Source organism: Talpa occidentalis, unplaced genomic scaffold, assembly GCF_014898055.3.
Source record: "Talpa occidentalis isolate TD23 unplaced genomic scaffold, MPIMG_talOcc4v2.1 talOcc4.13, whole genome shotgun sequence".
NCBI classification, from domain to species: domain Eukaryota; kingdom Metazoa; phylum Chordata; class Mammalia; order Eulipotyphla; family Talpidae; genus Talpa; species Talpa occidentalis.
Genome location: NW_023601322.1, coordinates 32,192,432 through 32,220,074, shown reverse-complemented (window position 1 = coordinate 32,220,074; position 27,643 = coordinate 32,192,432). Strand labels below are relative to the sequence as shown.

At 38.5% G+C, this 27,643-nt stretch overlaps 1 protein-coding gene across 1 annotated transcript in view; it reads left to right on the top strand.

Moving 5' to 3' along the window:
- Positions 1-26,479, top strand: part of MEP1B (meprin A subunit beta) — a 35,593-nt gene extending 9,114 nt beyond the window's left edge. Inside the window, exons 4-17 of the mRNA XM_037508277.2 lie at positions 3,050-3,140; positions 4,973-4,991; positions 5,804-5,848; positions 5,941-5,984; positions 8,101-8,179; positions 13,293-13,410; positions 14,119-14,297; positions 15,891-16,109; positions 16,680-16,832; positions 18,147-18,362; positions 20,836-21,279; positions 22,841-23,020; positions 24,280-24,424; positions 26,266-26,479. Of these exons, the coding sequence (XP_037364174.2) occupies positions 3,050-3,140; positions 4,973-4,991; positions 5,804-5,848; positions 5,941-5,984; positions 8,101-8,179; positions 13,293-13,410; positions 14,119-14,297; positions 15,891-16,109; positions 16,680-16,832; positions 18,147-18,362; positions 20,836-21,279; positions 22,841-23,020; positions 24,280-24,424; positions 26,266-26,479 (2,146 nt within the window). The remainder of the gene's footprint in view (positions 1-3,049; positions 3,141-4,972; positions 4,992-5,803; positions 5,849-5,940; positions 5,985-8,100; positions 8,180-13,292; positions 13,411-14,118; positions 14,298-15,890; positions 16,110-16,679; positions 16,833-18,146; positions 18,363-20,835; positions 21,280-22,840; positions 23,021-24,279; positions 24,425-26,265) is intronic.
- Positions 26,480-27,643: the final 1,164 nt, after the last annotated feature.

The following is a 27,643-nucleotide window of genomic DNA, read 5'->3' as shown; positions in this document are numbered from 1 at the left end:
TGAAAGACAGATAAAGATAGATTTTTTTTTTCACTTATCTGTGAAAATATAAATGACAAAAAAATATGTTGGCAAAATACAGCAAAAACAAATCTTGGGGATTTCTTCAGAAAAAAAATTAAAGGATGCCAGAGGAAACAAGGGGAGGGAGGAGATAAGAAAGGGAAGGAATTAGGGCATTGGCATGGGTGGTTTGGTGCAGGGTGAATAGAACATATTCACATACAGGGAGTGAAAATGTGACCCCAAAATCATATTTAAAAATTAAAAAAATAAAGAGATATTATCCCAAGAAAGGTGAGATAGACTTGAGAGATGGATTGGGAACATTAGTTTATAAGGAAACATATAACCATTCTTTTTTTTTTTAATTAAAAAAATTGATTAAACTTTTATTTTATTTTTAAAAAATATTTATTTATACAAGAATGGGGGTACAGGCCAGAGGCACAGGAGGGTGAGAGAATTCACCAGAGACAGAGCAGGGAACAGAACAGTCAGACTGACCGAAAACACTGGAGAGGGAAACAGTGGGTGAAAGAGGAGAGGTCTGCCGCACCATGTGGGAATCTCCCCGGCCGGCCAGGAATTGAACCCACACTGCAGAGGATGTGAATAGCTTCACAGCGCTGCACTCAACACACTGCGCCACGGAGGAGGCCCCAAACTTTGTATTTTTTTATTATTGTTCATTTTTGCATAATATTTGAATTCTCCCCTCAAGTGTAGTCCCCGTAGTTCTCCCACCACCACGGCACCCGTGAACTCTCATCATAGTCCCTTTTGTGCTTCCCTCCCCTGTTTTGATCCTCTCTCTCCCCCTCACCTACTTCATGTCTCAGACCTATAATTTGCCAGCTAATTTTATCTTTTTTTTTCTGATACTTTGTTCAGTTTCCCTATGTTCCTCCTATAAGTGAAACTATCCAATATTTTTCTTTTTCCTTCTGATTTATTTCATTGAGAATACTCCATCCCAGATCCATCCATATTGGTACAAATGGCATGAGTTTATCTTTTCTGATTGCTGAGTAATATTCCATTGTGTATATATACCACATCTTCTCGAAACTATTCATCTATTTTGGGCCATTTAGGTTGTTTCCATATCTTGGCTATTGTAAATAGTGCTGCAATGAACATTGGAGTGCAGGTTTCTTTTGAATTAATGTTTTTGTGTTCTTTGGGTAGAGTCCTAGTAGTGGAATCGCTGGGTCATATGGCAGATCCATTTTGAGTAATTTGAAGACCCTCCACACAGCTTTCCATAGTGGTTGGACCAGTTTGTATTTCCACCTGCAATGTGAAAGAATTCCTTTTTCTCCACATCCTCCCCAGCTTTGTTGTTGCCAGTTTTTTAATATGGGCCATTCTCATCAGTGTGAGGTGGTATTTCATTACGGTTTTGATTTTCATTTCCCTGATTATAAATGAGGTAGAGCATTTTTTCATGTTGACCATTTGCATTTCCTCTTTGATGAAGTGTCTTTTTCGTTCTTTTGCTAAATATTTGACTGGGTTGTTTGCTTTATTTTTGTTGAGTTGTGTAAACTCTTTGCATATCCTTGTTCTTCTTCTTGTTTTTTTTTTTTTTAGAGATTTATTTATTTATGCACACAAGAACTGGGGTGTAGGCCAGAGGTTTGGGAAGTGAGAAGATTCACCAAAGACAGTGTGGGGAGCAGAACAGGGAAATCTACTGAAATACACTGCTGAGGGGAGCAGTGGGTAAGACAGAAGTCTGCTGCACCATGTGGGTTAACTCCCTGGTGGGGGATCGAACTCATGTTACAATGGCTGGCCATAGCTTGATAGTGCTCTTTCTTTAACCCCTGCACCGCCAGGGAGTTCCCAGATCTTTGATATCAGTCTCTTATCAGTTATATGGAGTGTAAATATTTTCTCCAGTCTGTGGGGTTTCTCTTCATTTTGATTGTCTCTTTTGCTGTAGAAAAGCTTTTTAGTTTGATGTAGTCCCAGCTGTTTATCTTTTCCTTCTCTTTCTCTGCTTCTGAGTATGATCCTCAAAGATATTTCTGAGATATATGTCATGGAGTATTTTGCCTGTGTTTTCCTCTGTGTATTTCATGGTTTCAGGTCTTACATTCAAATCCTTTATCCATTTTGAGTTGGTTTTGTGTATGGTATGAGGTAGCAATCTAGTTTCATTGTTTTGCATGTAGGGGCTATGACGATTCTTAACCTTTAACCCTAACTTTCACATGAGCTGGCCTGGTGGGAGTTTTCAAGAGTGACACATGTTGCTATTCTGCTATTTTATATCTGGACAGCAAATATGCCATTTTTCTAACTTGTTAATGGATCTTTGTTATTCAATAAATTTTTATTAAATGAGTGACCAACAAAAAGCCGAGCTTCACAAATGTTTGCTATTTGAAAGAACAAGATTAAAATTAACTTTATAGGGCCTCCCTGAGGGCACAGGGGTTTAAGTTCTCAGTGATATCAAGCTATTGCCAGCCACTGCAACATGAGTTCAATTCCTAACCAGGGAGCCAACCCACATAGCACAGCAGACATCTCCTGTCCTGCCCCCTGTTCCCCTCAGCAGCATATTTCAGTAGATCCCCCAGTTCTGCTCTCCACTCTGTCTCTGGTGAATCCTCTCAACCCCCACCCCCGCACTCCAGTTCTTGTATGAATAAATTAAAAAAATCTTTAAAAAAATTTACACATTAGAGGGATCACAAGAGAAAAGAAAAACTCTGCAGGAAAGTATTAAAAAAAATTAAATTAACTTTATTTTATCTTTTGTTCAAGTAGCATTTAAGATTGTTGGGAGTGAGTATGTCTCTATTAAAGAACTTATTTCATTAACTGGTCTCAGTTAGGAATTTTAGTGATGAATGTTGCCACACAAAAAAACAACCAATAGCTCTGGTGTGCTGCCTTGTGGATACTGAACTTTGACTCCTTGATTTAGAGGTATTACTGCTACTGCAAGCTAACCTGTTAGATGGATAATCAAGATCGAAGGCCATAAATTATGATGTTTGCCTTTTAAAAAGTGCTGCTCTGAATTTCATAGTTCACAACTTTCAACCGGACGCGACAGCATGGATCCACGGTGCCTGCCTTGGTTTCTGTTCTTTGCCGTTTTCCTTGTGGTTTCTGGCTTGGTAAGGAAACAATATATAGAAAACGATTAGAAAAATTGGGGGCAGTTAATACTGATTGCTAAAGAACACCTTGTTTGTTCTTTTTTAGCTGCTTAGAAATTTCAGAGTGTTAATGAAATGAGTGTTTCTTTTTTGCCAAGCAGGGGGCAGAGAGAAAATAGGGTATAAGAAGTTGCATTAGAGGGATTAGAGACATTGATATGAAGTTGTGTTTTTCTTTTTGTTTCATTGTTGTGCAACAGGTATTCTTTTGATAAAATGGAAAATGTGAAACTTGAAAAACTTTCCATTTCCACTGCCAAATATAAAGCAGTTTGCTGTTACAGTAACTTGAGACAAGAATGAAGTACATGATGAATGTCACAGGCAAAGCAAATACATATAAAGTTTTGTAGCATGGAATTTCTCTTCTGCTTCTTTATTAGTTTAGATTACTCCTTCTATAGTGACAGGAGGTTGCTGCAAAAACTAACCCAAGGTCCTCAATGAAATTTCAAATGCATAGAGGAATATCTTGAGAGGCGATTTAAAAATCAGTAATAATAATATTGAGTTACTAGTCTGTGCACTAACTGTAGCACTGAAAACAAAAGATAGCATTTAAGACACATTACAGCAATTCTGAGCAAACACTTGATAATTTTTAGTAAAGTGTGAGATAATCAAAGCAATTGATAATATCAAGAAAGAATGATAACCATCCAGCCAGTTCATTTCCTCTTCTTGCCAAACACTCCAAATAATCCTAGTATTTAGCTATGCAAGCAGCATTTAAATAAAATTACACCTTATAATGGCATAACATTTTGAAATAGTTTACAAAGTGGTTTTTTTTTTAAGATTTATTTATTTATTTATACAAGCACTGTGTACAGTCAGAAGCGTGGGAGGGTGAAAGAATTCACCAGAGCTAGAGCGGAGAACAGAACAGGCAGACTGAGAAATACACTGCTGAGGGGAGCAGCGGACGGCAGGAGAGGTCTGCGCGCCATGTGGGACCCTCGCCCCGTGGGCAGGGATTGAGCCGGCGCTGCAGAGGCTGCAAGAAGTTTCCCAGCCCAGTGCTCAACCGCCGCACCACCAGGGGAGGCCCTATAAAGTGTTTCTTTTACTTGATATCATAGATCCCTCACACTACCCATGCAAAGCAGCACTGGCCATATTTAATGTGAGTGTTAGGAAGGTGAACTGACTTGCCAGGAATATAAACTAATTCTACTGTTTACCAGTCTAAATTTTACTATACTACTTCACTTAATTTTTTTCCAATGGGCATATAGTCTAGGATTCATTTAGTTACAGTGGACAATCTATTTTCAGCAGTTTTTTTTTTTAATTGCACAGTATATACACTGACTTTTTTTCTTAAACATTCGGTACTGTCTTTGAAGGGAGACTCTTGAAAGAAATCTGGAAGTAAACCACAATTAATGAAATCTTGAATAAATTCCTTTTTAAAGAGTGTCATAAATTTCAATACTATTTCAGCTTTGGGAATAGATTATAAGGTCTTTCAAACATTGCTCCATGAATCCTTTACGAAATCATGCTTAAAATGAATGCTTATTTGAGTCTTATGTTTTGACTTATTTTCAGTCTGAAAATAAGTAACAGATAGTTTCAGTTTTTCCTGTGAAATGAGAAGACCCTTTGGTCAAAAAGTTTTCTTAGACTCCAATATAGCTGTCTTGAATATATGTGAGAGTGTAATTCATGATATTAATGATTAACTACAACAACCCAAAAGTGGCTAGATAAAAATTGGGACCAAGAACACCAATTTATGTTATGGGCGGCATACTAATATATATATTTTTATGTTTGTTTCCCAGTCAACTACAGAAAACTTTGGTGAGTCTATTTTGAATTTTGCTATAATAATAATAATAATTTTAAAAGACAGCAACATAGAGCAAAAGAACAGGTAGTTAATAACTGTGAACAGAACAGCAAGGCAAGAAGTTATGACACATTTATTTCTGAACACAATGTATAATTGCTTAAACATAATTGCATAATTGCGTTGAACTTTGATCGAACACTGATCGATTTATTGAGGAACATTTTATTGTTCCTGCTCACATACCAAGCAGAAGAGTAGATGCTGGAAAAGCTGAACACAGTAACTGACATATACAGATCCCATAAATGCTTGCTGTGATTGTTTTTGCTATTTCGTATGGAATCCCATAAACCTGAGATTCTATCCTACTCTGTTGTAAGCTTAGAGGTTTGGCCATATTACTCACCCTTTTGCAATTTAAAAGGCTAATTCAAATTTACATTAGGATTTTGCTTGAGGATGTTGATATATGGGTAGCGTGGGCTGGTTTGACCAAATTTTGACTCTTGCTTCCTGTTTAATACATTCATCTAGTTTAGCTTCCAAATTTAGCTTAATGTTATACAGAGTAACCAATTCCTTATGTTTGAAGTCATTTGGCATTCAAGGGATATGATAGGTTAAGAATATACGGGCAAGAGTTCCTATAGCTCCAAACATGGCTTACGAGAGATTCTTAATCAATTTGCATATATTGAATCAGAACCTATAAATTACTTATCTGAGTTAAAAGAACCTAACTTCTAATTCTGCAGTTAATAAAGATTTTCATTTGTAAACATAATGTTCAATGGGTTTTTCTTTGTTATTTTATTCAAAGATGTGGATGGTGGAATTGATCAGGACATATTTGATATCAATGAAGGTTTGTGGATTTTTTGTTGGTCTCCTTTATTTAGTGGGTAGCGGGGGGTTGAATCCAAATTGTTCACATGAATTTTTTATCTTCCCTCTTAGATTTGGGACTGAATCTTTTTGAGGGAGACATCAAACTTGATGAGGTGAGTTGAAATAGTACAAGGAAGAATCTTCTATTAACTACTGTAAGCTAAAGTAGAGTATCTGGAAATGACTGGTTAGCATGGGCTTCTTATTTTATTATTTTATTTATATATATTTTACATCACTGTTCATTTTCAAACAACATTTGCTTCCCCCCACCTCAGGTATAGTTCCCATAGAGTTTCCTTCATCAATGCACCTGTGCACCATCACCTCAGTTCCCTGTTCTCCTACCTCCCTCCCTCTGATCCCTCTCCCACCTCCTCCCCTGCAGGATATCTCTGGTTTACAATTGTCTGTTTGTTTTGTTTTGTTGTGTTTTATATTGTTATTATTTCCCCCCCATGTCTTATTTGGTTCCCCTATATTCCTCCTATAAGTGAAACCATCTGATATTTTTCTTTTTCCTTCTGACTTGTTTCACTGAGCATAATTCCTTCCAGTTCCATCCACATTGCTGCAAATGGCATGAGCTTATCCTTTTTGATTGCTGAATAATATTCCATTGTGTATATGTACCACATCTCCTTGATCCAGTTATCTATTTTTGGGCATTTGGGTTGTTTCCAGGTTTTACCTATTATAAATAGTCCTGCACTAAGCATAGGGATACAGGTGTTCTTCTGAATCAGTGTTTTTGTGTCCTTTGGGTAGATCCCTAAGAGTGGAATTGCCGGGTCACACGGTAGCTCCATTTTTAGTAGACAGAGGAACCTCCAGACAGCTTTCCATAGAGGTTGGACCAGTTTGCACTCCTACCAGCAATGTAGGAGAGTTCCTTTTTCACCACATACTCACCAAAATTTGTTGTTGCTCATTTTTTTTGATATGTGCCATTCTTACTGGTGTAAGGTGGTATCTCAATGTGGGCTTTTTAAATCCAACTATCTCTCAGGGCCCAAATCCTCTCCCCATTTCTCTCTTTCCTAACATTCCCCTCCTCTCCTCTTTGTCTCCCATTCTCATCTCTTTTCTCTCCTAACTCATTAGTCTATTGTCCTCAAAACATACCAAGCTTATTCCGACCTTGGAACCAAAGTAACTACATTTTTTCTGTCTGAAATAATTTTCTCAGTATCCTTTTGATATTGACTTTTCTTGTTCCCATTTCATCCTTAATGTCATCCTTTCCAAGAGTCCCTGAACTAAGGTTCTCTCTCATTCCTTTGCTCTTGTTTACATTTCTCCCTTTCATTTCCTCCACAATTAAATTTATCCTGTTTAAACTTACTTGTTTTCTTTTTCTTTTTTCCAAAGATCTATTTCTTTATGCATACAAGAGCTGGGGTATAGGCCAGAGATGTGGCGGGTGAGAGGACTCACCAGAGACAGAGCAGGGAGCAAAACAGGCAGACTGACTGAAGTATACTGCTGAGCAGGAGAGTCAGGAGAGGTCTGCTGCACCATGTGGGTAGCTCCCTGGCTGCCTGGGGATCGAATTCATGCTGCAGAGGCCTTGGGTTGCTTCATAGTGGGGTGCTTAACCCCTTGCGCCACCAGGGAGGTCCCTTACTTGTTTTCTTATATGATGTCTGTCCTCTCCACTAGGTATTAGTTCCATGAAGATAAAGACCTTTGCAATTTTATTATCAATGTACCCCTAGTCACTGAAAGTGTTCATTCTGTTGATTGAATGAATATATTATTTGTTTTCTACTATAAAAAGTTCTTATCCTTTAAAAGTGTTTAAAAACTTTTATTTACTTGATGTAGAATTTTTCTGATATTATGAGATTAAGGTTATTGAATTTTCACTCACTTCTTGTATATTTTTAATCTCTAGTATAAGATGCTAGTCTGTATATCTAACAATATTTGTAGTTTAGGTTTTCCAGCAGTCATTCTTTATGTGGTTTTGCATGATTCTGTCTTCATCTTTATCAACAAAATTAATGATAAAAACTGGTGATCTCTTTCTAGATCTCTTTTTATCATTTTATTATAAAATGATAAAAGTAGGGGCACTATAGATGCATATATACATGTGCACACACATGCAATTTGTTAAGATGGGTTAAGAGAGCTTCAAACGTCACTTGTTTCTAGATTAACTATTGATTATTTCATAAGTTTTTGCCTTCATTCAATTACCCCTTTCACATTTATTTTTGACAGGCACAAGATAGAAATTCCATCATTGGAGAAAACTATAGATGGCCCCATACCATTCCATATGTTCTAGAAGATAGCTTGGGTCAGTATACATATCTTGGAGACTCCATACATAATGTGGTTCAGTATTTCAAAGGGGAGGCTATGATGGTTTTTAAGGGTTTTTGTTTGTTTGCTGCTTTGTATGGATGTGCATATGTACTTTAAAAAATAAGCAATGAACAATGAAAAGACCCTAATTGATTTTCTCTGAAATATTTGCTGAGTTTTTTTTAACCAATAAAGGGATTAATTTAACCAACACTTATGCAAAGTCTACCCTGTATTAGATACTTGGAAGAGAAAGATCAGAGAGCTGGTCTTTATTTTAAAGCAGCAGTTTCCCACATGTTTAGAATACCTGAGTGAAAAGCATAAAACAACCAACCAACAACATGTTCGGTTCTGGCATTGGTTCACCAGCACTTTATTTTGTCAAGTTAGCAACTTAAATGAGCATCTACTATCTACTACCATCCTCTTTTCATAAAATAAGTAATGTTTTAATATTAAAAGTCAGAAGACTCTAATCCAAAACTAAGGACAACTTTTATTTTTTTTTAAGATTTTATTATTTTATTTTATTTATTTATAAAAGCACTGGGTACAGTCAGAAGCGCAGAAGGGTGAGAGAATTCACCAGAGCCAGAGCGGGGAACAGAACAGGCAGACTGATGAAATACACTGCTGAGGGGAGCAGCTGGCGTGGCAGGAGAGGTCTGTCACGCCATGTGGGACCCTCGCCAGCGACCGGGGATCGAACCAGCGCTGCAGAGGCTGCGGGCAGCTTCGTAGCCCAGCGCTCAACCGCTGCGCCACCAGGGGAGGCCCACTAAGGACAACTTTTCTGTAAGAGAAATTTTTTTTGCCATTGCAAGAACAAAGAACAAAGTTTTAAAAGAAAAAACAGTATAAAAGGGAAAACAAGTATCCTTTCTATAGAAGAAATTTAATTGTAATGGAAAATTCTGAACATGGCCCTCATTTTATTGATGGACTTGTGAAAATGATATCAGTTTAGGAACCACTGTTTGGGAAGTATTTCCTTAAAGAGCATATATTTCAGTGGAGAGTCAGATGAACCAAAAGCATATTATAATAGAAGGACAGAAACCTTATGAGTAGTGATTATGCAAAGAGCTATGGAAGTCCATTGGAGGGGCATAACTCAACCTGGATCTAAAGCCATACATGTTAGGTAGTAGGCAGTACTGTAAAAAAGCAGCCAAAAAGGTTGTACAAGTTGTCCATCCTGACTAGGTGCCTGGGCAGGGAGATGAATGGGACTAAAATCAAGTTTGCATTCTGTTCATCAGTACTTGTTTGCAAGAAGTGCCATTTATCCATCTGCCAGGCTGGCATTCACAGCATCTGCCCAAATGATACCCCTTGCTAATTCACATTGGTCCGCTGTACCATGTGGGCTAATGCAGCTTCTGATAGCAAGGGAAGGGTGCTCTAGGCAGCTGGATCATTGTGTGCCAAGTTATGGGGAAGGGCAAAATCCCTCAGCTGAAATTTAGATTGGAAGAGGGCAGATAGTGAGGTTGAATATCTAGGCAGGATCCAGAGAGAGAAGGACTTGGGTTTTTCCCAAATTAAAGAACTTGGTGTGTTTACTGATGCAAAATGGAGCCACCAAAATTTTTCATGTAAAAGTGAGCTTGTTATCACTCTGGTTGCATTGTAGAAAATGTGTCATTAATGAGGCAAAAATAAAGTAAGGAGATCAATCAGGAGATGGTTGCTGAAATTTAGGGAGGGTCTGAAAAGTTTCTGCACCAAGACTCTCAGTGATGATAGAGAAGAATGGATAAATCTATGAAAGTGTTAGGAGGCAGTTGTGAGATTTCATGATTGACTTCATGAGCTTAACAAGAAAGAGGTCTAGGTGAAAAGATGATAGGGCCCAGGATTCAGTCGTAGGCAAATGTGTGTATGAGAGTGACTTTAACAATAGGGAATATATCTTAAAGAGGTTGGAATAGAGAAGTGGGGTGGAAATTAGTTCTTGTGATGCAGAATTTGAAGTGCATCAGGCTGACTGTGGTGAAGATATCAAAGTGTTGGTGTACAGCTTGCTCATTTAAGTTAGAGAAATATTTGGGAGTTATTAGGTAGCAGGAGATGGCTGAGTGATGGGTAGGGATTGGCATCTTGCACAGTGCCTTGCATGTAAGTATTTCATGGGTCATGGGTTTTATTGAATGACCAGGAAGACTGAATGAGTAAGAATATGGTGGAAAATGGAATTCAGCCAGGGAGAGAGAGTGGCTTTTTGGAGTTGTTAGAGAGGAGAATCTGATAGAAGTTACTGAAAAGGGAGGTCTGGCCAGAAACATAGATAAAAAAACCAAGAGCAGGGTAGGAAAGCCAAGACCAGAGTAATAAACATAATAAGATGTTACAAAGAAATTATGTCATATGAATAGTAAAAGGCTCTTGGAGGGCCTCCTCTGGTGGTGCAGCAGTTGAGTGCTGGGCTGTGAGTGCTGCAGCAGTTGAGTGCTGGGCTGCGTTCGTTCCTGGCTGCTGGTGAGGGTCCCACAAAACAAAAAACAAAAAACAAAAAAATACAAAGGCTCTTGGAATTGGGGGGGAATCTGAAATATTTTATTACATTTTTAAAAATTTCAGCATTATGAAGGAATTACCTGTGAAATTATAAGATTTTTAAGGTGTATATCCCTGGATATATATGAGATATATATCAGGTATATACATCATACACACACACACACAAACCCACACACACATTGTGAAAGGATTCCCATGGATTAACTAAGAGCCATCCCTTCACATTATTTCGCTTGCTCTCTCTCTTTTGAAGAGAACATTAAAATTCTACCCTCATAATGAATTTTAATTGAACTATTCAGTGTTATTAACTGTAGTCACTATATTTACATTGGATTCCCAGACTTTATTCATCTTATAATTGATAGCTTGTTCTCTTTTAGCAACTACTTCTGATTTAAACAGTTTCTTTTGATCTTTGGATAAAAAAATTTAAAAGACTTTTGTTTTAAAATTATATATATGATATGCATATATGTATGTGCATATATATTCATATATATTTTAAAAATATTTTCATAATAATAATTCCTAATAATTATTTTCTTAATGTTTCATCGAGCATTAGTGAGCTTTATTTATTTATTTTTTAAGGTTTCTTAAACATTCCATTTGGTTTTTTTTAGATTTATTTATTTATTTATTTATTTATACAAGCACCGGGTACAGTCAGAAGCACAGGGGGGTGAGAGAATTCACCAGAGCCAGAACGGGGAGCAGAGCAGGCAGAAGGACCGAGGTCCACTGCTGAGGGGAGCAGTGGGCGGCAGGAGAGGTCTGCGCGCCATGTGGGACCCTCCTCCGGTGGTGGCCGGGGAGCAGCCGGGGAACGAACCCGCGCTGCAGAGGCTGCGGGCAGCTTTGCAACCCAGCGCGAAACCGTTGCACCACCGGGGAGGCACCAACATTAGTGAGCTTTAATTTGACTATCTCTTACTCTATTTTGCCAGGAGTTTTAACCAAAGCATTCCTAAACTTGCAGTCAAATGCTCTAGGGCCTCCCTGGTGGCGCAGCGGTTGAGCGCTGGGTGCGAAGCTGCCCACAGCCTCTGCAACGCCGGTTCGATCCCCGGACTGCTCCCCGGCCACCGGAGAAGGAGGAGGGTCCTACATGGCGCGCAGACCTCTCCTGCCACCTACTGCTCCCCTCAGCAGTGTACTTCGGTCCTTCTGCCTGCTCTACTCCCCTCTCTGCCTCTGGTGAATTCTCTCACCCTCCCGCGCTTCTGACTGTACTCAGTGCTTATATAAATAAAAACAAATCTTTACAAATAAATAAACAAATAAACAAATAAATAAAAGAATAGTAGTTGACATTAAAAAAAAAAAGTGCTTTACCACTATTCCATACCCCTCATTCCTAAACTTGCAGGCTTTAAGTATCCATCTTTAAACAACATTATAAAACAACATAGTAATGGCTTAAGGACAGGAGTTATATTTCATTTTATAAAACTGAACTTTAGCATAATCTGGTATATTATGGAGTGTCAACAAATATTTTCCAAAATAAATTTTAGAAATATACATGAATGAAATATATTAAATAAAAAACATGGCCCAGATCCTACTATTCAAAATCATAAACATTTTTTAAACAGTTTTAACTACAGCATTTAAATTTTTTTGTTCTTCTTTCACTTACCATTTTTGCATTGTTTTATGTTACATAGTTTTTATAATAAAATTAAACTCAAATTTTTAGGTTATTCTTTCCATTTTATGATTTCTTTGTTTAGATAATATTTAATATTGTAGCAGTGACTTAATCTCTTTGTTCAACATGAGAAGAGTATTTCCTTACATTTCAGAAATTTACACCATCTTCAAATGACTCAGGCTAAGGAAATCACTAAGCAAACCCTCTTTTACCTGTAGCAGAAATAAATCCCTATGAAGAGTTTTCTGGAGGTCATATCTGGAAAGCCAGAAATCACTACTGCTCAAATTCTAGTGGGCCAATATAGGAACAGTAGGGTTTTAGTCCTTTAGCTTAAACTTCCATGTTATCTGTTATTAGGTGCAACTCCCCTGAAAGGGATAACACTTGAAGCAACTTCCAGTGAATAACTACATTTCCTTGCCTGAGTACCAGATTTGGGATTGGGAAATGTGAGTGAAGGATAAGAATAAAAGAAGTGGGTGGGATGGACATGAAGACCTGGGTGCTAGGAACCTGAAGGGTTAACAAAGGGAAAATAATCCTGAACAGCTGTTTACTTAACGCTTAGGCCTATTCAGGACTGACCTTATCCTTTGGAGCCAGGGATTTAGATAATTGATATTGGGTGGTGCTTTTTGAATTTATGATGCAAAATGATTAAGGTCCTTGGTAAATAAAGGTACAGCGTAAAAGAAGGTCTTATCTTGGTAGAGGGCTGTGCCTTTTACAATACTCTCACACATGTTAAATGTTTCATAATTGGTATGGAATACTAAATTTTATAAAAACAAAACATTAAACATTCATGAAGGGACTAATTCATGATAAACAATAAAGTGCATGGCCTGTTTCCATGGTGACTTGGTCAATGGTGATAATTTTAATAATTTCCCTTTTGTTTGTTTCTTTCCTTCAGAAATGAATGCTAAGGGAGTTATCCTCAATGCATTTGAACGCTATCGCCTAAAAACATGCATTGACTTCAAGCCTTGGACTGGAGAAGATAATTATATATCAGTTTTCAAGGGAAGTGGGTAAGTGGAAAAATTTGTCTTCTAGGAATTCTAATGACAACAGATGTGGTTGAGGTATTATATCATAGCAATTGCCCCTAGGCTCTGACCTTGAGGGTGGATTGGGGGTTTCCTTTGCTGTTTGCTAGAGAGTAAAAGATGATCTAGTTTCTCTAGCCATAAAAATAACACTTTTATGCATGCAAGCAAACTACTGATATTAAGACAAGGTGGTGGGATTGCATGTCACCCATCCTACTACTTTGTGAACTTCAGCTGTTTATAGTTTACATAGAACACATGTATGCATTTAAATTTATTTTAATCTACTAACTCTTACTACTTGAGTTATGAAGGTGACAGTGTTATTTCTCTGAAACTCAGCAGTTCTGATTGGTTGCTATACCTATCAAACCTTTATTGATGTCCATCCACAAAAGGAGAATCTGAAACACTCTGAAGTTTCCCAGAAAATTCAGGTGAAGGACTCCTGGGGGTCACTTGCTCTTTGTAATATTTGTTGTGAGGACAAGTTCTCCAAAGATCATCTGGTCTTTTCATACCTGTCCAGGGTCATGGAGAAATATATGGAGTTCAGACATAAGAACAGAGAAATACAGGTGGAGTGGGCTGATCTCGGTCAATTGGGCATTGGAGATTTTGCCTTGAGATCTCAATCTGCATCATTATCACACCTTCTCCCTCTTCTCCTGTAAACTCTCCTGTAAGCTGCTGGTCTTCAATAGGAAATAGGCGTGTTGGGAGGCAAGAACTCTCCATTGGGGCAAACTGTGACAGAATAGCAACGATTCAACATGAGTTCCTTCACGCTCTGGGGTTCTGGCATGAGCAGTCACGTTCAGATCGGGATGACTACGTCCAGATCATGTGGGACAGAATTCAGTCAGGTACATGTCTCTCCCTCCCTCCCTGCTCCTCTCCCTTCCTTTCTGTCTTTCTTTCATTAAAATTTTGTTAAAGACTGAATTTCTAAGCTTGTGCCCTCTCCTACCATCTGTGCCAACTGTCAATAAATGGAAAACCTCTGATATTTTGATGTTTTGTGTCATTTAGTTCTAAATGGTATGAGTTGAAATATTGGCTGGTTGCTGGGGCTCTAGTACCCTTGAACCCTCATATTTTTGAGCTTGATATGATCTTAGAAACAAGTCTGGTGTTTCCCAAAGCATGTTTTATGGGGTGCAGTCCCAAAATAATGGATTCCTTGGAAAGGGATCCTTGTCAAATCAGTTTGGGAAATTCTAGGTTAAGAGAAATTAGCCAGCTAGTTGTTGACACTGCTATATTGTTCACAGTCTTTTTAGACAAATGTGAATTTTAAATCTCCAAAAAAGAAGTGCATTTACTAAAACCAATCATGGTATTTATCTTTTTTTTTCTTGGAGTATTTGGGATTTTGTTCCATGGAACTTATATTGGAACTCATGCAGGAGTCAAACAGCTCAAACTTTTTTTATGACTTTATATTTCCAACCAGATAGGTCTTAATAGTCATGTAAGACTAGAGTTCATTTTCCACATTTTCCCCACAGTGATACGTAGCTCTCCCACCTATCCTGTCCTGTAAGGTATAGAGGAAGGGCTGGCATTGCTGTCACCTGAAGCACTGTGAAAAGACTGCTCCATGCTGAAGTCCCTGATATCATAATCTTAACATCACAACTTGCTTTTGCCTTTTCACCACCACTCCTGGGGAATCTCAACTGGATTAAAGCAAAGCAGCAGACTGAAAGCTTTTTTGAGTAAGAGAAGTGTTTAACTTTAATCCATGACCTCACCTTTCAGGATTCCTAAAGTCTTTTCTTTTTAGTAAAAATTTCTGAGTAGATTTGATAACACAGCTATGTGTTTTTGAGATCAGATCCGTCTTATTGTATACACAAAATGATCCAATTTCAAGTTGTAATCAGTTACCCATTAGCATGACACTAATCGTCCAGTTAGCTTCTGTAGGTGTATGATTTAAAATACATTTACACATATTTCGGTAACCTTGAAATCCCAGGCTAAGCTTTCTAATTACCCCAATCTAACTTATGACTCATTCCCAGGAACCATCCCACCACACTTTCCAAAGTCATCTGACTGCTTCTCCACCTGCTATCAAGGTCCCCGTTATTGACTGCCAGTCACCCTGTGTGTTTCAACAATGCTTTCCTGAGAAGAATTCCCCCCTTCCACTAGCAATTCTTAGAACCTTAGGCCAAATGCTAATGTCTGACTTTGGGCTTAGATATGTTCTGCACGACAGCTGATATCATAGCTCTAAGCTTGATTGTTATATGCTAAAGTAGGAGTATATAAAACACTCTTGAAATACTGTCGATAAGATGTAGCAAAGGTTACACTGTTTATTAAACTGTTTATCACATTGTAACTGTTTATTACAGTCTCCTTTTCCAAGTTAACAATATTTTGAATAAGATGAGCTATATTTTGTAAACATTAAGTAATTGAAGATTTTTTTATTTCTCATTTAGGCAAAGAGAGCAATTTTAATACCTATGATGACCAAAGGTCAAACACCCTGAATACTCCCTATGACTACACGTCAGTAATGCATTACAGTAAAACTGCATTCAGAAATGGAACAGAACCTACAATTGTAACAAGAATCAATGACTTCATGGATGTAATTGGCCAAAGGATGGATTTCAGTGAAAATGATCTCTTGAAGTTGAATCGACTGTATAACTGCTGTATGGACAGGTTCTTTGAAACAAATTCTGTGTCTCTGTGCTGTCGGAAAAACTATGCTCTGTGCTATTTTGCTGAGCAGTCTGCCAAGTCTTCTGAAATTATAGTACTTTGAAATTTAGGAAAAAAGCAGAATAGCACCTGGAGCCCTTTCTACAGCTTGGAAAGCAGCATTTCTCTCAAGTTCTGGTCTTTAGAAGTGAAAATTAATCAGATTCTATAAGGTTTTTGAAGCTGCCACTAATCAACATGTGGACCAACTTATATTCAAAACTCTTTAGGCAAAATGAACTATGGAGTTATAATATAAATGAGATCAAATAATATGGGTTGTGGCTTCATAATCTGAAAAACTAGATGAGTATAGATATAGTTTTCTCCAATTTAGAGTTGATTATTTCTTAGTTCTGCTGATAGCAAGAGGTCTTTAATCCATCTTCATGCAGAATCAGCTAAGTGTTCCTTCTAATGTATTCTAGCATTCCTGGTGCTTCTGAGATAAATTTATTTTTTATTACTTAGATTATCATGTACATATCACCAATGTCAATACTTTTTTCCCCCTTCTATAGCATCCTCCTTGAGCTTTATGGACTCATGTGATTTTGAACTGGAAAATGTGTGTGGTATGATCCAAAGTTCAGGTGATAACGCTGACTGGCAGAGGGTTCAACAGGCAACTGGGGGCCCCAATACTGACCACTCCTCCATGGGCAAGTGCAAAGGTAACAGGACCAAGACAGATCTTGATCTTATAATTGTTGGCTCTAGGTATTTCCTTTGTTATAAAAGACCAGGATTTTACCTCTAATTTCTATCAGAATTATTCATGATAATCCACTAGGTTGCTACTAAGGAGTCAGTTTTTTGCCTTATAAGGACATAATTTATTTCTTTGCTTTTTGACTTTTTTATGCTTTTCTACCTATGAGATCTGGATTTTGTGAAGCCCACAGCAGGAGAGGGCTGTGCCTCCTGACAATACTCTTATCTCTGGAGTAGTGGGGTTGTTCTCTTGAAGTTTGCAGGATATGACAGACTTTGTAATGAACAGCATTAAGCTGTGAATGAATCCATGTCAGAATTTCAGCTGGTTATATTCAACATTACATACTCCTGTAGCAAAAATACTTTAAATTAAGGTAGAAATACAGTTTACTTCATCCCATTCAGATGAGTAGCTTTATTTTGAAATATATAGTTTTTTTATTTGGTTACAAATATTAAATTTTTATTTATTTGCTCATTCTAGCAGGAAATATGTAAAACTCGATTTCAGAATTTTGGGCCCTTGTATGATAGATAGATGATGTAGGCAGGGTTGGGGTCTCAAATAACAAAAAGGTGCTCTTCATTTTCTTTCTGCCTTTTTGGGGAGTCTGGATGAGACAGATGATGTTTAAGGGTACTAACTTGCAAAGAGTAGGACCACTAGAGAACTAACACACAGTAGAGTTGAGTATGGACCTCAATATTGTAACATAATCATCAAACTTGCTAAGAGACTAGATATTATTCCAACCACTAAAATGAAATGATAATTACAGATAACTACATAATGTGATAGACATGGTAATTATTATTACAGGGGCAGTCATGTGCCCCTGCAATATATTAATGTATCAAATAAGCAAGTTGTCTACCTTAAATTTAAATAATGTTATATGTCAAATATAGTTGATAAAAAAGATTTTGTGCAGATTTGGACAATGAATAGTGGTTCCACACAGACCAGGAAGAAGAGAGGAGGAAAGGAGGGGAAGGAAGAAAGGCAGGGGAAGAAGGGGGTATGGAGGGAGAAAGGCAGGGAAAGAAAGAGAGAGAGACTAGAACACATAATGCTTTTCAGTTTTTGATAACTAACATCTTAGTAAGAAAAAGATGACCTAATATTTATTGTGCAAACTGCCTGCCCCTAAATGCATATTTAAATGCCCAATACAGTGCCCTAACTACAGTGGCAACTATTATGCTCAGGAAATACCATTCCTATAACTAGTACTAGTTTTCTCTCAATTCTGCTTTTGTCCTTTTAATAGGTTCTGGCTTCTTCATGCATTTTGACTATAGATCTGCAAATGAGGGGCATAAAGCAATACTGGAAAGCAGAACACTGTACCCTAAAAGGGGATTTCAGTGCTTGGAATTTTATTTATATAACAGCGGAAATGAAAATGACCAAATGAGCATTTATATCCGGGAGTATTCTGCAAATGATGCGAATGGTACTTTAACCCTTGTGAAAACAATAAAAGGTACAGTGTCAACAGTCTTACTCTTTGTGTTCAGTCTTAACTCTTAATGCAACAGCATATAACAGGGTAGGTGCTATGGACTCAATACTTTTCTACTTCGAACTTGATCCCCCTTATTTTATGCCATGGTGAGGTGCTATGTTGTGTGACATTCTTGTAAGAAACTAAAGTAATCTTTGTTTCTGTGGAATTCAGTTCTTGATAAATAATAAAAATGTAATAGGGACTAGCTAAGGCAATATGGGAAAAGCTACTGGCTAAATGTAACCAAACTGTGAAATAGATAATGTTACGTTATCTCAGATGGTCTTTGTCCATAAAACTGGTACTTTGGTATTTCCAGTTTACATCTTACCAAGTGCCTTAAGACTGGAAAAGGGACTCTTCCTCTAATTTCTGGTTAAAAAAATAAACCCCAGGGCCTCCCCAATGGCGCAGCAGTTGAGCGCTGGGTTGCGAAGCTGCCCGCAGCCTCTGCAGCGCTGGTTCGATCCCCGGCTGCTCCCAGGCCACTGGGTGAGGGTCCCACATGGTGCGCAGACCTCTCCTGCCGCCCGCTGCTCCCCTCAGCAGTGTACTTCGGCCCTTCTGCCTGCTCTGCTCCCCGCTCTGGCGCTGGTGAATTCTCTCACCCTCCCGTGCTTCTGACTGTACCCAGTGCTTGTATAAATAAATAAACAAATCTTAAAAAAAAAAATAAATCCCAGTGAAGGACTCTGATTGTTATCACTTGGGTTAAGCGTGACTTTTGGAACTTTTTTCTGAGTGAACGGAGCAACACTGAGACCGGGCACCCACCCTTCATTCCAATACTGTGTCAGGTGCTGGGTCATGTTGACCCTTTAAAGCAGACGGTTAAGAGCATTCCCTGAGGAAGGGAGAAGTAGCGAGCTGGCAAATGTATGACTGTCTGCTCCACATATTGACCTCTTGGTTGAAAGAATTGAATAAAACCCATTATAAAATCAATCAATATTATGCTTTATGTCCTGCCATTTCTCCCCCATAATCAGAAACACAGATAATTTTCTTTATGAACACTTGCTATGAGGTTTGTTTTATGTATATATGTACATGTATGCACACAAATACATAAAAACACAAATATATACATATATGTGTATATGTGTATATATTATAAACATATCATGAATATTATGTATGTCAGTATATAACATATGAATCAAATATTTAATTTCTAATTATATATCATAGATATTTATGTGTACATATACATATTTTCTTTGCATTAACAATCTGTTGATATTGATATATAACAGCACAAAAGATTTGCTTTATACATATCTGTATATATGTTTGCTATATGTGTATGTGTATATATTATAAACATACCACATACTATTATTAGTATTTAATATATAATTTAAATACTTCATGTGTAATGATATAGAATATATATTTATATAGAACATATACATTGTGTGTGCATATATTTTGCATTAGCAATCTGTAAATATCATTGATAAATAATAGCACAAAAGACATTTAATAGACTCACTTAGGAGTTCAGAATTTTTTTTTAAAGATTTATTTATTTATGCATACAAGAACTGGGGTACAGGCCAAAGATATGGAGGTGAGAGGATTCACCAGAGACAGAGTGGGGAGCAGAACAGGGAGACTGAAAAACACTGCAGAGGGGAGAAGCGGGCGAGACAGGAGAGGTCTGCTGCACCATGTGGGTTTCTCCCTGGCCGGCCGGGGATCGAACTCATACTGCAGAGGCTGTGGATTGATTCATAGTGCAGTGCTTAACCCCTTGCACCACCAGGGAGGCCCAGGAGTTCAGAATTTATACTGATAATATCGATAACAGAATTTTTTCTAATTTGGATATTTCTAACTTATTTTCAAGCAATTGTGTTTCATATTAAGTCCCAATATGTTTAAGTTTTAAGTCATTGGGGAGAAAAGAGTTGAAATAAAATATCAGGTAAATGTATATAATATTGAGCCAATATTAAGCTAAGCAGGAAATTATAGTATCTGGGCTTTCAAGGAAATGGTAAATACCTACTTTATATTGCAAAAAATTGATGGAAATTTTGTATGTGAAGATTCCTATCAAACTATAAATATATTAAAGGAAGCTTATACTGAGTATGACAGGAATCTTGGAAATAAATATAGAATATTAAATTTAGCCATTTAACTAGCATAGAATGGGAAGTAACTCATCAGTACTCATGAGTTAGATACTGTAGTTTGCTCTTCTATTTCTGGGGAAGGGTGAGTTATCTGCGAAATGACTAGATAAACATTCAAATATTCCAGAGAGCAGTCTAATCCCACAGAAATACCTTGAAGTGAATGGGCTTGGGCTGGAGGAGTGAAAGTACCAAATGTAGGAATCAGAAGATCTAGGACAATCACTGACCATGAAGGTTAGAACTCTGATTTGCATGTGATTCGTGGTTCCTTTGAACTCTCTGAAATAATGTCTCTTTTGTAGATATACCTGTTGGGAGCTGGCAACTTTACTACGTAACATTGAAAGTGACCAAGAAATTTAGAGTGGTTTTTGAAGGGGTCAAAGGCGCTGGTACATCATTGGGTGGCCTGTCAATTGATGACATCAATCTTTCAGAGACACAGTGCCCTCATCATATCTGGCATATAAAGAATTTCACACAGCTCATTGGCAGCCCAAATGGAGTTCTATATAGCCCTCCATATTATTCTTCTAAAGGTTATGCCTTTCAGATTTCCTTGAATCTAAACCATTCAAGTGATACAGCAATATATTTCCACTTGATCTCTGGAGCCAATGATGATCAATTACAGTGGCCATGTCCTTGGCTACAAGCCACGATGACACTCTTGGATCAAAATCCTGACATTCGACAGCGTATGTCCAACCAGCGGAGTGTAACTACAGATCCATTTAGGACCACCGGTTCGTGACTCATTTTCTTTATTGCAAATACATGATCATTACTCCAGGAGGGATGAATGATTTGGGAATGAGAAACTGCACAGTCAAGTACCTAGGTAATTTTGAACCCCAAAATCTTTAGAACAGAAGATATTTAGGGGAAGGGCTTTAGCAGTTGTGGACAGAGACTCCCAGGCAGGAGACTGTCAGGAACGTCATTGGGGGAGTCTGGCAAATAAAGATATTTACTGTATTCTTGGGAATTAATGACCGTACCTGAAATCTCAGTATCATACAAGGGATGTTGGTTTAGAATCTGAAATGTGGGGTTCAAATGTATGATTTGCTTCTCATTACTTATGAAACCTTGAGCAAATCATCTTTTAGAGTCCCAGTATCCTCAGTAGTAAAATTGGGGCAATAATAACTGCACAGATCTGTTATGAGAATTACTACAGATCAAATATGGAAGCTTGTAGAAGTAGCTGGTATTGAATGACCTTCAGATGTTGAGTTCTCCTAACCCTTATTGTCTTGATCTTGTCACTGAAGTTGTCAAAAACAATTCAGCTCTTGTAATGGGGGATGACTTTTGATGAGAAGGAAGATGTTGACCAGATGCTCTGGGGGGTACGGAAAGATATGAGAATGGATTATAATTTCTCTGTAAGTTCAGGAGGACTTGCTAATGGTGACATCATTCATCATCTTCCAGTCTCAAAGGGGAACTGCAACCAGAAAGTAATGATAACATTTCTAAATTTAATAATCTTTTGCCCTCTGGTAACTGGATAAAGAAAAAAAAATGCAAGTATGACAAGGTGAATATTATTACCCAATGTGATTTTTATGTATGAAAAAAGAGAAAGAAAGAAAGAAAGAAAGAAAGAAAGAAAGAAAGAAAGAAAGAAAGAAAGAAAGAAAGAAAGAAAGAAAGAAAGAAAGAAAGAAAGAAAGAGGACCTTGCTGGTAGGAAAAAAACCCTAAACTGATAAGAAAAAATAACATTTAGAAAGAGGATTTGTAGAGACTTAACAGTCAGAATTTCTTCACTTTCAATTCAGAACATTTTTCCTTGAATGACACTGAAAATGGCTCAAAGCTGGGTGGGTGTTCACCTTTTCCCAGAAACTTTGTTTCTCACCATGTTCCAGTCCCAAAAGGACTCTGTTAGGTGAAAAAATCAGTTAATGAGATAAATTATTTTATGTTAATATTAAAAGCTTTTTCAGCAACATATTTATTTAACTCAATTAAAAGGACTATGTATAACTCAGAAAAAGTCCACAAAGGAATGGTTCTAATGGGCAGGGGAGTTTCTGTACAGGTTAGTCACTATGGGTATGATAACTTCACCTGGGAAACATTTAGTCCCTCTCCACTCATATCCCAGAACCTGGTCCTCACTGCCTGGCCATCTTATTTCTTTCAGGAAGTATAAGTGAACAAGCTTCAGTGACTTGCCAGTCATTTAATTATCTTCAGCCCCATCCCAATTGTGTTTCACACTGTCTGTTCTTTCTTACCACCAAAAGCGATGGTGATGCTAAACACAATCCATAAACATAAATTGCTTTTTCAGCTGATGGAAACTATTTTTGGGACAAGCCTTCCAAAGTGGGAAAAGACGCTTCGTTTCCTAATGGAACTCAGTTTAAAAGAGGCCCGGGCCTTGGTACCAGTTCCTTTATAACCCATTTGAGGCTGAAAAGCAGAGATTTTATAAAAGGAGATGTTGTTTATATGCTACTGACAGTGGAAGGTATGTCAATAAAAGTCATTTTATATAAGATTATTTTGGGGGAACCTTATTTACTGTCTTCTTCTGGGCTCAATTTTTAGGTATATTAGAGTGTGGGAGGAAATGGGCATGAGTGGATTTTTTAAATATGAATCATTAACTATATGAAAATAATTTAAATGGAAACAATAAAAGTTCTAGGATAAAGAATTTAATTACTACTACTTGGAGCACTCATGGAAGACTTTAGGCCAGAAAACCTTACAAATTAGTTAAAGTATAGTTTATACCTTGAGATAACAGAAATAAAACATCACACAAAGACTTATTAAACTGAAATGGAATTTCTCTATTATCTCAGATATACACACATAGGTATACACATATGCACAAACATATTTTGGCAATAATAATACTGATCTATTTTCTCTTAAAAATCTCAAAATTTTTTAGCCACAGCAGCCAATGGATACATTTTCCAGTATTGCTGGTGGCTTCCATGTTTTCTGTGGTAGGACTTTAAGGCATTACTAATTTTTAACATTTTTTAAATTGAGCTAACATCTGTTTACACAACTGTATATAGTTTAGGGAAATAGGTTAACACCTCTTCAGATGTATTTAATTCATTTACAATTAAAGACCCACTTGCATTTCAATAAATCAGAATCTTATTTATGATAAAAATTGGTGCAATTAAAACCCATGAGATTTTGAGTTCAGTGTCAATTAGGGTGAGTCTAGATGATACTTGTTGGAAACACTTATTCAGAGATGACTTTTGTCAAGGGAGAAAGCATTTAATTTAGAGAGAAAAAGTCACATATTCATCCATTGTATCTGGTCTTGTTTGGATCAGAAGCAACAGAAAACACCACAAAGAACAGAATGTGGTTGCTAGGGGCTGTGGGTCTTGTGCCAAACATGTACCAAATTGCTCTAACAAGAAAGAGGCCTGTGACTTTGGGAAGCCCTCAGCTGTCTTCCATGTCTATGGTTTCCTTGGGACCTGGTCACAAGGGCTTGGGCCCCTTTGAGCTCAGACATGCCCAGGCAAGCAGGTGGTTAAGTTGTAACCCACAGGCTGCTGGTCTCACTTTCCTTTGCATCTAGATTTCAACTTGCCTCTTTATTATTTCACTACTTAGGAAGTTATGCTGCTTCCAGATTGCCTGCATTTCTCATACCCCTGAAACCTAAGCACCTATTTTAAAATGTGAAGATCAAATGCTTGCTAAAGTCCAAACTGATTTTATCCTTGCTCTCCCCCAACTCCATAGACATCGGCCATCTTAATTCTACACAACCACCCCACCCAATCCCTACCCCAACCCCAACCTCTGGAGGCATCCGGGACCTCTGCCAAAACTTCAAATGTGAGAATGATGGCGTCTGCGTCATCCAAAACGACAAAGCTGTGTGCAGGTAAGATGTAGCTTGGATAAGCACCCCCCTTAGAAACGTCATCATTAGCACCCCCCTTAGAAACGTTAGAAATTTTGTTAGAAACGTCATCATTCCCACAATGTAGGATTAAATATTGATATTTTCTGTGAGTAAGTATCAGTTGCTTCTAATCACAAAAGCAGAGGATTTTTTCCTTCTCTGTCCATGTGGACTTTGGATAACTACAGAGCCAAGAAATCATTGATGACAAAAATAGCACATTATAATCTAATTGTCTGACACAGCCAAGGAGATGTTGGGTTTAGAGAGTGGGGTCCTTGGGTTAACTCTGGGAAAAATTTCACCAGAGCTCCCCTTTCAGAGGCACAGGGCAAGTTTCCCAGGCAAGTTTCTCCATGGGAAAGAAATGTAGTTATATCCAAAAGATGTTTATTATGAAAAAGGAGAGAAGGAAAAATGATACATGCATAGACACAAGTGGGCAGAAAGAGCTGCCCCAACAGGGACGGTTTGCTAAAAGAGAGCCCTGCATGGTCGCAAGCAGGATGTTTTGGTAGGAGAGAGCTGCCTCTGCCGAGGTAGGTCAGTGAAGAGAAGCTCCGGCATGGCTTCAGTCATGGCAGGCAGGAGGCTGCTGCCCTGCGGAGGAAGTTAGGGGCTGGGAGCTCCTGCATAGACAGGTGGGCAGAAGGGCCGCAGCTCCTGCACTACAAAAGGAAAAGGTTGGTGAAGAGAAGCCCCTACATAGGCACAGGTGGGTGGAGGGATTGCTGCCTGGTTCAGGTGCAGAAATTGCCCTGATACTGTTTTCTCTTCGGGAGGGGCTCATTCCTTTGTGGAGTGGTTTGTTTGTTGTTAATTTTGGTTAACTTCATAGAATTTGAAAGGATCCAGAGATCCTACAATGGCCCTCAATCTCCATCTCTTTACCTCTGGTGACGCTGGTGACATTCTCTATAGCAGTCTGGCACCTACTTGGATCTTGTGCCTTGTGATCTAGACATTGGCGCCTAGGATTTTTAGTTCCTGTATCTGGAACCATTAGCCTATATCCTATATATCTGGAACATTAGCCTATATCTGGAACCATTAGCCATTCTTCCCCTACCTCCAGATCCTGGCAGTGTGTGAGCCAGGTTTCTGGTCTTGTGGTGTCTTCTTTCCAACTTTTCTATTCTTTTCTTTTCTTTTTTTAATTTATACAAGAGCCAGGGTACAGGTCAGATGTGCGGGAGGGTGAGAGGATTCACCAGAGACAGAGAGGGGAACAGAACAGGCAGACTGACGAAATACACTGCTGAGGGGAGCAGCAGGCGAGACAGAAGAGGTCTGCTCACCATGTGGATTGCTCCGAGGACAGCGGGGATCGAACTGGCACTTCAGAGGCTGCTGACAGCTTCACAGCACTGCGATCAACAGCCTGTGCCACCAGGGAGGCCCCCAACTTTTCTATTCTTATCCTCCATCACTCATGAATGACATCATCTTTTGAAGTCCTCCTAACAGTCTGTTCTGTTCAGTGTGATTGCCCCATTTCGTAGATGAAGATACTTAAGTTCTGAGATGAGGGAGCCAAGGTGTATTGCTGGGAGGCGGAGAGATGGGGACATGGAATGAGATTTTCTTCATTGCCTATCCTACTTTTCTTTTCCACCTTGGAGCTTCTCTGAGTACTGCATTAGGAAAAATCCCATTGTTCCTTTCCATTGGCCCCACCTGGCCTCCTGACCGCTCCAGTCCAGAGTGAGTGAAATGGTTCCATTTGTCAAAAACCTGAACATTGACCCACACCTTTCGTGGTGAAGCTTTTCAGATTTAAATATCAACTCCTAACTCTCAGTCATGTTCTACATATGTAGGTGTGCATCAGGGCCAGACTGGTGGTACATGGGAGAAAAGTGTGAGAAGAGAGGCTCCACTCACGACACCATTGTCATTGCTGTCTCCTCCACTGTCACTGTGTTTGCCGTGATGCTGATTATCACCCTTGTCAGTGTCTATTGTGTCAAGAAGAAATATAGTAAAGAAAGAAGTTCAACTACGCCAAATTTGACTTTGGAAAATGTAAGTTGAGACTGATTTTTGGTCAATTAAAACCTATTGATGAAATCATGTGAAGAACTAGGACATTTTTGGATATACTTTCTTTTTTACCTTCTTTTCTTCATTTCTTGTACTGACTTCCTGTTACTTTCACTATAAATCAATGCTTCTTAAATTGGGTTTATGGAGCCCACCTACACCACAATCCAAACTCACCCTCTGCCCATTCCAGCCCCCCTTACTCTGGTGGTGGTGGGGGTAGTATTATCCTCCAGCAGTTGTGTACAAAACTGTGTATAGTTATTCATTGTTTCTGGGGTGGTATCTGTGGCTCCCTTAAAGGCAAAACTGATTTTGCCTGCATGTCCCAGTCTTCCTGGAAAAGGGGTAAGGTGACCTGTGTTTTTCTTTTTTTTTTTTTTTGTGGGACCCTCACCGGCGGCCGGGGACCTAACCGGCGCAACCCAGTGCTCAACCGCTGTGCCACCAGGGGAGGCCTGAGGTGACCTGTGTTTTTGTTCTACAGGTCTTTTGGTGATAGCTCTTGAACTCAGGCTTATTGGAGAGGGTACAGCAAGTTTGGGATTTCTGTATTAAAGAAGATTCCAACTAATTCTGATTTTATGTGCAGTAACTAAATCTAAGGCAAGATTTTCAAGTAGAGGGTCTAAAATCTTGCCTCCGTAGGTCTCTAAAACGGCAATAGACTCTTGAAACGACCCTGTCAGTTTCCAAAGCTGACTCTCGGTTTTATTTTTATGCATTACATTTATTGGGGATGCTGTTGGAAAGTCAGAGTGAAAGGGGTTGGAACTGGCAAAGGGTGAGTTTGGACTGTGATGTGGTTGAGTTGAGGCCTCAGGCTTCCCCTACAGGGGAGATCCAGAACTGGAGTGGCCCCTGAGCCCTCCAGAACTGAGGCAAGAGGATCAGGCCTTTGTACTTCCCACATCAAAAGGCCCTGGGCTGGGATGCCTACTGAGAGAGAGCAGAAAATTATGCAAGGCACCATCCTCTCAGAGTGAGGGTATGACCTGCACAAGGACCTTTGTTTTGAAAGGCAGGACTGAACAATACACCTAGCTTTTGCTACATATACCAATAATAGAATACGGAGTTTTCACATGCAGACTCACGTTCTCCCTCACAAAGAAAATGGCATAAAATCCTAAAAGTGACGCTTTCACTCAAAAT